General features: G+C 36.1%; 1 protein-coding gene across 1 annotated transcript; it reads right to left on the bottom strand.

Moving 5' to 3' along the window:
• Window positions 1–2,061: 2,061 nt before the first annotated feature.
• LOC103932737 (probable sucrose-phosphate synthase 1) lies at window positions 2,062–8,370 on the bottom strand. Its single transcript, XM_009342379.3, is given in 15 exon segments — window positions 2,062–2,551; window positions 2,839–2,885; window positions 2,887–2,967; window positions 3,178–4,113; window positions 4,224–4,286; window positions 4,398–4,451; window positions 5,095–5,271; window positions 5,408–5,539; window positions 5,693–5,809; window positions 6,016–6,459; window positions 6,461–6,715; window positions 6,846–6,909; window positions 7,085–7,326; window positions 7,882–7,971; window positions 8,072–8,370. Coding segments are annotated over 15 exon segments (3,168 nt in total). The 5' UTR covers window positions 8,258–8,370; the 3' UTR covers window positions 2,062–2,271.
• Between the last annotated feature and the right edge of the window lie 4,557 nt (window positions 8,371–12,927).

Below are 12,927 nucleotides of genomic sequence, written 5' to 3'. Positions count from 1 at the left end.
CACTTTGGTATTTGATATTTGAAATCGATATAAGTAGTTCCTGAGTTTTTCCACTGTCAATCATTTTAGTCTTCCATGAAAATTATCTATTAAATAAGGACCAAAATAATAAAAATACCCTACATGTTATAAACAATAGGTTAAAATGTTTTGACAAAAATTAAGGGTATAATTGTTACTTCATTACATCTCAGGGACTAAAGTAAAAGATATGTCAATCTCATTTATCATTTTAGCTAAAAAATGTCTTAAAAATAATAAATGTATATACGTAAATCTTATGGCTCGTGGATCGATCGATGCATGGTTTCAGTAACACATTTGTATGAAAAATAACCTCGTTGCTTCTAAAATTGTGGATAGTCAATGATAAGTTATTTCACCTTAAATTGACCTAACTACTTTTTTGTCCTTTTTTTTTATGTACAAACCTAACTACTTGTTTTTTAGTGAAAAAAAAAGAAGAGTTTCGAACCTCGAATTTTTGTTTTATAATTCCTACAGTCCTGCTCGTTATCTTACACACCATTGATACTGTCATTCTTACCAACCTAACTATTAACTTACAAGCATACTTTTATTTGTCTTTATTTCCTTACACCGAAAAGCACTTATGTTTTTTGGTCAAGATAAAAAATGATATATTGGTTTTGATTTATTAAGTATTTTAAGTTTAGGCATGTCAATATTTTGAATATTTCATATTTACAAAGAAATAAAACACTTGTGAGTTAAAAATAATACTAGGGAGACTAATTATTTAGACTAAATTTTATACGATGTAGTTTTTATGATTGGATTGTTATTTATTAGTGACATATAACATAGTTTACAAATTTAATCTAAATAGTAAAAATTAAATCTACCTAGCATTATTCGTGAGATAACGTGGGTTAACAACTTCCAAGAAAATTTGGATTTTCAATTCATAATGCTTTTTGTTTAAACAAATTGGAGATGAATCTAGTACATTCAGATTCTGGTGTGGGAAGCTCAGCAGTTTCTATTATTTTTCTGTACTAATAATAAAATAAATTTGATTTTGACCAAACAAAAATAATAATTTGGTATTATTATTATTATTATTATTTTTTTTTTTTTGCCACTCAATACTACAATATAGTAGTATTCATCTTCACTTGTACATGATAGGTCTTAGGTTCGAATTTCGTGAATGACTCATTTGATACGAAATTAGGTTGCCTACCATGTGACTTAGCTGAACTCTACATTCTCCTTAGTATAAAATATAAGAAACTTTAATGAAAAACTCTCAATACTGTTCACTTTAATAAAAAATCATATTTTTATACTAAAAAATCAATCATAATACTATTCATTTTATCCTTTATTTTATTCTTATTGTCAAAATTTAAAATTTTCAAGTTTTTTTTCACTAGTTTGCTTAAAATATATCATTCTATTAAAAAAATAAAAAAAATAAAAAAAGTTCTTTTGCATTTTATTTTGTGGTGAATTCAGTTGGTGTTTTGTCTTCATTCCCGACCGGTGAAAAGCTATACGTTAGACATTACACGTTTCCATAAATCCACCCGTCACCCTACGGACACATGCCCTTCCTGGGAAGTTTGGCAATGGCAATTCAACACGTGTACTTGTTGAGGGGACCCACACTTTTTCAATCATCAACATGAAAGCAACTTATGCGAAATCAATTTACCAAACTACCAAGAAACGGGTTCAGCACAATTACCGTCTGGATCTAATAGTGCAATTTTCTTTCACATAGCAATGCATATTGTTGGATTGAACGCCACAAAACGATGAATTTAGTTCATGTAAATCTTCTCCACAGGACCACAAACAAATAGTGAGCCAGATCCACATATTTCATGATGTACTTTTAGAGAGAGGAATCCTACGATATGGATACACCAAAATTGTAACATCTCCTGTCTAAATATTATGTGTAACCACACGCCACTATAACGATCTACCCGTCCCGTGGAAATTGCCCTCTTGGTTTTATGTCTTGACATCAACAGCTAAGTAAAAGCAAGCACTGGATGAAAATATGAAATCGCAGGGACAGAGAGAGCATCCTCCTCCAAAACTCCACGCATGTTGCGTACTTTTATTTCTTAACTAAAATATAGCCAGAAAGTAACTAAAGGTTCAAACTTGATGAAAAGTATTGAGCTTTATGTCGAATCCCCCGGCAGACAATTTCTCGGGGGGCAGAACGCAAAGGGTTCAACATATAGAACAAAAAACTGCTTATTGGGAAGGCTTTACAAATAATACACATTTCTAGTTCTTGAGAACTCCTAGTTTTTCCAAGGAAGCACGGATATCGTCACTCCCGCAACCTTCACTGGTCTGAACTATGTTGGGGGTGTCAAGTGCCAGGACATCGGATAGAGGGTAGTTTCGGTTTGTGTGGAGTTGACTGATTGCATTGCTGGCAACTCCCTTCAGTACTACACTTTTGTGCAGTCCACCAAGCAACCCTTCGTAGTCTGTATCCCCGCATTCTCCAGCGACGACCACTACTTTCGATAAGTCTACCCCCCATCGGAGATATAAATACCTGAAGCAAATGCTTGTTTCAGTGATCAAAGATTCAAAAGCAATTTCAAAGCAGTTTTACAATTTTACTAAACCAATAATCATTTGGATTTGTCGACAACAGGACGTAAGCATTCACTTTATTACTTTTAAGTTATATATGTAATTAGATTCTACTAGACTTTTACCGTGGACGTGATGAGTTCATTCTTGTCAGATAAACCATAAAGCGAAAAGTCACTATAAATTAACTCAATAGTTTAGATAAGAATAGATGTGCTTGAAAGAAGTTATGCATAAATACTGTACCTGAGGGCTTGAGAACGAGATGCCAATACTGGAATAACGTTCACTCTCGGTCCCGTTTTGGCAGTAAATTACATGGCACCGTAAAGCCTGAATCCTCAGCACCTTCCGGAGCTCCTTTACCGAGGGTAGCTGCAGAGATAAAATAAAAGAATTTCCAATGATATAAATTCAATGTAATACACTATAAGATATTACATGCTTCAATAAAAAATCGAGGGTCATTTTTATAATTAATTGAAGTTGCCCAGTGTACTAATGTACCAATGTACCAAGCATTTTTATCATTAATTTAAGAATTCATACCAAACTCATCCAGAATCAAAATTGATGAACACTTACCTTTCCTGGCGTCTGCACTTTGAAAGCATAACAATAGTCGGTTGAAAGTTGATCAGCTGCAGAAACAATCTCCTCACTCCCAGTCTTCTTATCATTAATTGAAGTTGCCCAGCGTACCAATGTCTTCCTCAATCCTTCTCCACCCCAACGGTATTCAATGTGTGAATGATAATAAAAGTCAACCACAAAGGGGCGCTCCTCAGAATTAATAGATGGATAGTAGAGATCACTGCCACTGTTGCAAATATATGCATCAAAATCATTAGGGTTCAAGCCCCCTGAAACCAGAAATGAACGTATCTCGATTATGGTCAAGGATGTTGACAATATGAATCCTACAGAGCCTTCAGCCTTCTCCTTTCCCATAGCCTCAAAAATATTTTTTGTAATTTCATTAAGTTCTGTGATGGTTTCACAATCCACAGAAATGACAATAAGATGTTTCCTCCTCCTCAAAACTGGGACCTTTCCAGCACTGTTATGGTCTGCTTTCTCTGAGAACCCAGCCTTCCGCGTGTCCCTCGAAATACCCTTTGACCATGCCAAAACAGCACTCTCTATTTTACTACTTCTATCAGCAGTATTTCCTTCAGAATCTAAACTATCATTTACACTAGTTCCGCTTTTTTCTCCATCCATTGAAAACTTCAAGTTCAAAGATAAATCTTGTATATCTCTCAAGGAATCACTTGGGGAATCTGATTCTGAAGTGTCTCCTCCATCCTCACTTCTCTGCCAATGTGGTTGCCTCTGTTTGACACTGGCTATTCGGGATAGATAAGTTTTGCAGTGCTCAGGCCACGAAAATAGGTGAATGTTCTTCAACCCATTCTGCCGACATCTTGCCCAAAGCTGCTTATCAGCAACAAGCTTCAGGAGAGCATCAGCAATAGACTGCTGATCATGAGGATCAATAAGAAGACCATTGTCAAGTACCTGCAGAAACAGCTCTAATCAGTTTTTGAATTCCAATGACTAGTCTATGTAAATTGTAAAATACATGTAAAACCTTCTATTAATTCTTTACGACCAATGAGCAGGCATACCTGATGTATATCAACAGGGCCTCCATTTTTTGTGGCAACAATAGGTAAACCATGAGCAGCTGCCTGTACAATGAAAGAGCAGAAGTTAAACTCATTCGTGAAAAAAGAACAAGAAATCATAAATAGTCAAATAGGCACACAACTCCTCATAAGTCATAAGTTTTAGACTCGCACCTCAATTAAAGTGAGTCCAAAGGGCTCAATGAAAGCTGGATTAATGAAAACACCCTGCAAAAAGGATTAAAATGAAATATTTAAACAACCATCAAGAACCTAGGGACAGCACAACCAGCAAACCAAATGCCAAGAGTTAAGGCAATCTCCAGTCAGCAGTCAAAGCAAGTAGCATGGCAGAGGCAGGATTGAAAGAAACAGCCAAACCTACTTCTCACAGTGGTGATGATAGACTTAAGAAAAATGAGAGAGTTTCTACAGTACGTTTAAGTTAAAAAGCAGAAGAGCATTAATAGGACCAGTTGGTATGAAATAATAGCGAATAATATTAAACTAATTGCCACAATAAAGTAAGAATAATAGTAAAGTTTCTGTAGCTACAAATTAAAAATGATTCTACAAGAGCACTGCAGGTATACAATGTTGAACACTTGGGAAAAAATTGAATGGCAAAAGATATAAACAAGTACAGTAAAATAAACCCTTGCATGAGTTGTGTAGAAAAGAGTCAAAACAAAGGAAAAAAAGTAAATCCAAATGCACACTGCACAAAACCATGTTAGTGGAAGATCTATAACAGTGTTTCACTTTTTCCTATATAGAGTGCACATATAATTAAGTTTCACTTTTTCCTATATAGAGTGCACATATAATTAAGTTTACTTCCCATTTCTAGATTCTAAACAACAATAGGTACCTTTGTCTTTGCTGCTAGGCGATATATCTCGGGAACATCAGACTGTTTGTGGTGTTTGGGGTATGCAACTTGCCCATACAAATCATATTTGTCAATAAGCTTGAGCACTGAGAGAAGAAGAGAAGCACTTGTGCTTGACATTTCATCAATTCCATCGCGGTTACCCATAATGAGTGTCTGCAGAGTAAAGAGTACAGAGGAAAAGAACAAGGTTAACCAAATGTCATTGGCTCAGCAACAAAGCCAATCAGCAGGTCAGATAAAACACAAGGGTATCTACAGCAAGAAAATGCCATTAAGGATTCTAACATACAAGGTTAGCAAGCTCTCTTAGTGGACGACATTCCCCAAATGCTTTGACCAAAGTTGTGATGTTCTTTTTTGGATCTGGTCTAGCAAGGGCAAGAATCATAGGCTTGCGAGGATTGGTAAAGAAACGCATTATCTGCATCATGAAAAAATTCAGTTGGCACCAGTCAATGCATAATTCATGAAAACAAAAGGGTTGAAAATTACAAAGCAGGACACATCAAAACTGACTGATCAGCTATATCTCTGAAAGAAATCAGCAGTAAAATGAATAAAGAATAACTAGCACCTCCGACCAAATAGGTGGGTCTGGAGAAGTAGGATGGTCTTCATTTGCTTCTGTTTCAGCATCCATATCACTATCATGCGGAACAATATGATGGAACTCCATTCCAGGAGGAATTATCTGCACAGAGATACTAATTTATAAGATATGTATATAAAACGAGCAAGCCACGAGTATATAGATCTTAAAACAGTGCTGCTAAGAGTAGCAAGAAAAAAAAAATGCTCAGAAGCATACCCCACTCATATTGGACCAATTTTTCAAGTGCTCCCCTAGAGTTTGGAAAAGCACTCAACAAGAATATGAAAGAAGATCTCAGTACTTACCACCATGCGGGGCATGGACCTTCCATAACAGCTCACATTGCGCCTGATCCTAGCTCGTAGTTTACGCTCCAGTATAGGATCAAAACCATCATACAACCGCCATTGCTCTTCTATCTCCTGTCTAGTGCTGGTAATAACTATTTCAGACGCATCAAGGGCTAACTCCTCAGCCTCTATCCGACGCATTATTTTATATGTTTTGTTGATCTCATCTCTTGAAAGTCGGCCTTGCTTTAAAAGTTGCTCCAACTTATCTCGGCCGAGTGAGTGGCCAGTAAAAAGCATCGGTACATTTAAAGCACCAGAGAGAAGAGCAGCTGAGTCACCAGCATCTGCATAATGCCCATGGATGGCAACAGGCCAGACTGGCTTCCCACCACCAACTTGTTCACCCAAAACTTTAGACATTTGCATTATGTGGTTCAATGCACCATCAACAAATTCAAGGTATGTGTGGCCAGAGTTCTTCCTTGGGAATGTATTTATCTTTGGGACCGAATGGTATACGAATGATATAAGAACCACTGCTCTCCCCCATCTCTTCTTCAAAACCTTCTGTATTTATTGGAGTCAGCATCTCTGTGGGCTCACCATAACTCCAGTCTACATCCGGCGAAGACACTTGTCTTGTTAGTAGATCAACTCGGTACACTCCTGGTGTGGTACCCAAAGCCCTTGCAAGTTCTACTACATACTTAACCTACGTGGAATATAAACCCAGCATTATGCAGGTAGCTATATAAGCTACTACAAAATGTATTTTTATATCAAACAAATGCACAGTGCAAACCGGGACTGGAAGTGAAACCACATTAACAACAAAATATTACCTGACCACCGGTGTCAGAGTCCCGACCGAGCTCCATTTGTTCACCTCGTATAAGACCATGAAGGCTGCACGAATACTTGTTGTCAAAAACATTATTATGAAAACAGAAAAATTCTGCAGCAGCTAGTTAAACAATCATCCCCATGCTTCCGTTAAATACTGAAAGCATGGTTGTATCAACTAATATTATCATTTAAGACGCCCCATGCAAAACTTAAAAAACTAAAGTTCAGTTCATGCCTTATTAGTACAATATATAGCTTTTTCCCCTTCTGCTGACTAATCCATGTCTCCATTGCATCAACGGAGTTAATTCTAGGCAGTTTGCTTCTGTGACTATCACCGTGAGCTGATATGTCACTCACCAAATCTCCCTTCTCTCCCTCGGACAAGTCTTCAGACATATCAGCAGTAGCTTCTCTGCGACCTCTTTCACGTTCAAGGCGGCGTTTCGCCATCCGTTGAGCTTCTTCTCCCTCAAGCTGCAGAAGAATAGACAATGAGAAGGAAAAAAAAAATTAAATAAATATTCATAAGTTTTCTCTTCTCTTTCTTTCATTTTCCACCTAAAATTACTGTCTCATTTGTTAAATCGCATTAAACAAATTGGTCATAAGTTTTCTCTTCTCTTTCTTTCGTTTTCCACCAAAGGTTACCGTCTCATTCGTTAATTAAATCACATTTAAACAAAATGGTTGTAAGTATTCTCTTCTCTTTCTTTTGTTTTCCACCAAAAATTACTGTCTCATTCGTTAATTAATACGTATTCATGTATCAGCAATTTCCAAATTCCAAAATTGACAAGACCCTACGAACAATTAGTACATAGCAACAATTAGAAATTAAAAGGAACAATTTTTATATCAAACATTGGATTTAGCACACTCAGAAAAATTATTATACACTAATGCAAGAACACACATCCAGCAATCTTAGCTTGCAAGCTATCAGCACACGAATCAAACAGGCATAAATCGCACGAAGAACAATTTATATTGAAAATTTTCAAGCCAAAACGTAAGCGAAAAGCAACAAACCTGCTTCTTCTGGCGGGCCAAGTTCCAAATCCGCCAGCACAAATTCTCCAATCTAGTGTTCCTCTCCTGTGGACTCCTCGTCGCCGCAGCCTGCCATTGAATCCCACCCATCATCATCAATCAAACAGAAAACAGAGCAGAAACAGAATTTAGAGAGAGAAATAAAGGAGAGAGAGAGAGTGAGACTTACGCGAACCCAGGAGCGATGGAGATCGGTCTCATCGAAGCCGGTGATGACCTCCTCGACGAAGTATCGGGTGGGACTGAAGTGTCCTCTCTCCCGGAGCAGCAGCGAGGACTTGGCGTCGTCGACTAGTCCCGGGCCCACGTCCAGAATCGCCTCCAGGTAACTGTTTATCCAATCGTTCCCCGCCATTAATCACCAAATCTGAGATTTTCACTGCCTGCTGGTTCGGCAGCTAATCCCGATTGCAAATTCAAAGAGAGAGAAAGAGAGAGGAGAGAGAGAGAGAGAGAGAGAGCTGCGGACGGTGGAGGAGAGTGAGAAACGGAGGGAGGAGGGGGGGTGTTTATGCATGTGAATGCGGGGGGAGGAGGTGGTGTTGGCCTTGACAACGAGCTTCTCTCTTTTGTTTTCGCCTTCAAATTTGGGATTTTCGCTTTTGTCTGAATAGTCCTTTGTCCACATTTGTTTGACTAATCCAGGACCTTCAATTACATAAAATTACTTTCTAGTCAAAAGGATGCCTTCAAGTTTAAAGTTTAGGACAACAAAATTTGAACCATTTTTTTTGTTAGATTTAAATACATTTTGTAAAATGGACACTAATGAAGGAGAAGTTAGAAGTGATCCCTTGCCAAAAAAAAAAAAAAGAAGGTTATATATATATATATATATATATATATCAATTTCTCAGTTCGTTTTCGCGCGAGTAAGGATTGAATTCTTTTATGAATACAATGCCTTTTTTATTAAAGTAATTTCTTAGCGTGGGTATTAATTGAATTCTTTTATTACAAATACAATAATTTTAAATAAAAAAATTGCTTTTGTTATTGATATTTTTTTTATTCCATATATGCGTTTTCTTCTTTTTTAGGAATATTCTATATAGGAATTTATTTCCTTTTTTTATCGTTTTTATCTATATGTCACTATGAAACAAAATAGTTGCGTGTTGAAACAATTTTGAATCTTTATAATTTAACCACAAGAATTTGTTTGTGTAATTTCTGTTCATTTTAGTTTTCTCTCTTCGTATTATGTTTAACAACTCTTTTCGTATCTATAATATGTACACGATTTCATTGTATTGTCAAATTTGTTTTAATAAATATCGTTGATTTGTAATACAAAAACATAATATTATATTGTATATATGAATAATTTATAATTTTGGAACATGAAAACCTTTACAAGGTAGACTATTTAGCCAACTAATCAATTCAAATATTAAGCTTTTTTTTTTTTTTTCGCAAATTACAAATACGTGTGACATCCCACATCGTTCAGGGAGTGATCCTTATACGTATGTTCTCATCCCTTCCTAGCGCTAGGCCTTTTGGGAGCTCACTGGCTTCGGGTTCCATAGGAACTCCAAAGTTAAGCAAGAAGGGGGCTAGAGCAATCCCATAATGGGTGACCCACTGGGAAGTTGCTAGTGAGTTCCCAAAAACAAAACCGTGAGGGAATGATAAGCCAAAAGCGGACAATATCATGCTACGGTGGTAGAGCGGGCCCGGAAAGTGATCCGCCCCAGGCTGGGATGTAACATACGTGTTAATGATTGAGGGAGCATCGTCGGATTTTCAAATTACATTCGTTTATCGTACATTATAGAAACGATCAGGAATTATTATAAATTATTTTATATAAAATTTAATATAAACCGTATTTGATAAAAATTGATCACACGATGCACGGTGAAATAATGTGATTAGAAGATTTCTAAGATCCTCACAAAGAAAGTCCATGATCTTATCTTTTTCGAGTGAAAAAAGAGAAAATACTTTTAATTATTAGAATAATGGAGCTATGAGAATCTACTGGTATATTCCCAAGGACTTGGAGGCAAGTTTGATTAATGCAAAGGAAAAAAGGAGGTGGACGGAGGCCGGGGGGCGATGGAATCCAAGGTGGTGGACTAGATCTGGGCTCTACTAATTTCTTATTTTTTATTTTATTTTATCTTACCCTGTTAAATGACACATTTGCCTTTAATTTTGAAGGCTATTAGGATGGAATTTGAAAAACTCAACGCTAGGGGGCAAATTGTTTGAGAAAATAGTTAAAAGGGGAAAATTGACACTTACACGATAATCAAGGGGTTAAATGATAGTTTACTAAAAAAAAAAACACCGACTAGTTTACTTTACGAACAATACCTAGCTTTACAAAAATATATAGCATAAATGTTATGCAATTAGTTCCGTTTTTTAGCAGCAATGTTAGTTTTGTGTTGGATGCATTAATGGTAATAGAAACAATTGTAACCTGAAAAACAATAATATATTATACGCTTTATGTTATTTATGGATCGTTGTCAATGAATAAAATCATTGACAATGAATCATACAAAGCTTTGTTAAGTCGACAAGTAGATTAACGTCACAAAAATATATGTAAAAGCCATTAATCAGTAGTAAAGTAAGCAATGCTTAGTGCTCATGGATACTAAATTCTTAAGATACTATATCCTTATATCTTCTATGATATTGTTGTTATTTAACATTGGCATCAACTAAAACACGTTAATTGCCAATTAGAACATATAATCTTATCATATATTTGGTACCTAATGCAGTATCATATAGCCATATAGATATAGGGCTAAATACTTGAAGGTATAGAGTGGTTATGTTCCTTCACGTCCAATCGACAATACACGACTTCAGATAGGGAAAGGGATAATCCAAAAAATCAGAAAATCCGTGTCATTGAAATTTGATCAAACGGCTGAAGTTATTATAACTTTTAAAGTGAACCCCAGTTTGTAGCCGTTTGATCAAATTTTAACAGCACAGATTCTCTGATTTGATGGATTAGGAGGAAGGGATTGAGGGAGGATCCCTTTCCTTCATATAGAACATTGTTGCTTTTGCAAATTTGGCTCACATGTAATCAAAAGGGCCAACAAGTAGGCCTTGCCTAATAACATGCTTACTTTGGTACTTTTATTTGTTTATGAATTTTTTTCACCTTCGCCCGGTGGAAGCGAATAACTGACCTAGTTTTTCTTTTAAAAATATCACTTGACGTTCCTTCACGACTTGAATTAATCAGAAGGGGTCGACCATGCAATGATCAATCGTCATGTATATCATTCAAGAATTCATCACTGTTGGTATATATGATGGTGAAATTTTTGTAAAAACAAAAAACATGCTATCCACATCTCTTCTCACCTCACATCATGTGCCTTTCAACGCTTGAAATTGATGGAGGGTCACACGAATCCAAATAAGTTTAAGGGCTGCTGTCTTCTAAATTGTATCTTAGTGCTAGACTGCTAGGTTACAAAAAATTAGCCATACATCAAAGGGTTTTCTGCAATTTGATAAGAAAAGCCAATGAAAGAAAAGTTCATAGGATATCGATCCTGACTTGTGATGCGAGAATTATACGCACACAAATTAAACCCTCTTTTTATCAATTGTAGTATAAGTATAAGTAGGGATCGTTCTTAACCGGGGATTAGGAGGGATTGCAAAATCACTTGGAAACTGACTCAAAAACGTAAAATAAAGTTTAAAACACTAAACTAGACTCAAAGAATGCAAAACTAAACATTTAAAACACTAAAACAAACCAAAGGACTCAAAACAGCCCCAAAACACTCAAAACTGCCTTAAAAACACAATCTGGGCAGTTTTGAGCACTTTGGTGAATTTGGACGAATGTGTGTAATAAATTGAATCAAAACACTTATAAACACAAACTAAGACACTTTAACACTAAACTAGACTCAAAGAATGCAAAACTAAACACTTAAAACACTAAAACAAACCAAAAGACTCAAACAGCACCCAAAACACTCAAAACTGCCTTAAAAACACTTTCTGGGCAGTTTTGAGCACTTTGACTACTTTGGACGAAATTGGGTAATAAAATGAATCAAAACACTTAGAAACACAAACTAAGACACTTTCTAACTAAGTTGGACACTAAAGCAAGGGGGGATTGAGTTTTGGACGAAATTAAACTAATTGCACAGATTCTAATTAAAACAGATTGTAAGTATGAATGTGATGGAATTGAATGGATGGGATGGCTAGCTAAGGGGTTCATCTCCACACATGTTACACTTGCATAATAAAAAGATTTCCAATTGCATTTCAATAAACCATGAATTCTCAACACCCCAAGTTAACCGTGATGCACTAATTAACCTTCAAATCTTCCTAACGTTATTGAATTGGATGATTGCATACGACAACCCAAAACATTCCCCACAAGTCCCCTACATGATTGCATAATAGAGATACAAGCAAGAATCATTACGCTCTATGAAAATTATAAGTGTTGACGAGGCATTCGTTACTATGATTGCATGAAACTTATGCCAAGAATTCGTTTAACGCGATTGTTTATAAGCAACCTCCACTACTTGTGAATATAAGTTCGTAACTATTAGGTGAAACTCACTTATATTCTAGCGTCATATTCATGCATGAAAATTAAGCGTATACTCTCAATAAACATACATAAATAAGTTATCAATCAAACAGTTAAACAAATTGAATCCACAACTTATGAAACGCAATTAGAAGTAATCAAATCAAAATGCAAGCATAAACATATATTTTGAATCCCCCCCTAGCCAAGGGGGGGGTTTAGTTCCTCATACGTACAAAACAAAGAGAATTGAAATTAAACATTGGAATCGAGGAAAAGAAACACCTAAACATTCCAACAACTCAAACTTGAATTGTATGAACGTTTAGGCACTCTTCTCCTCCTCTTCGTTGTAGCACAAGGTCTAAGGATAGGTTTGGAGGGATGGGGAGTTATGGATGGTGTAGAATGATGTGTTTAGGATAGGGATGGATGTAGGGGACCTCAAGGCTTCTTTTGTGCAGAAAATA

Source organism: the organism of the source record quoted next, unplaced genomic scaffold (assembly GCF_019419815.1).
Source record: "Pyrus x bretschneideri cultivar Hongxiangsu unplaced genomic scaffold, Pyrus_bretschneideri_v1 Contig1, whole genome shotgun sequence".
NCBI classification, from domain to species: Eukaryota; Viridiplantae; Streptophyta; class Magnoliopsida; order Rosales; family Rosaceae; genus Pyrus; species Pyrus x bretschneideri.
Note: the sequence above shows the minus strand (reverse complement) of the source record. Positions and strands in the feature narration are given on the sequence as shown.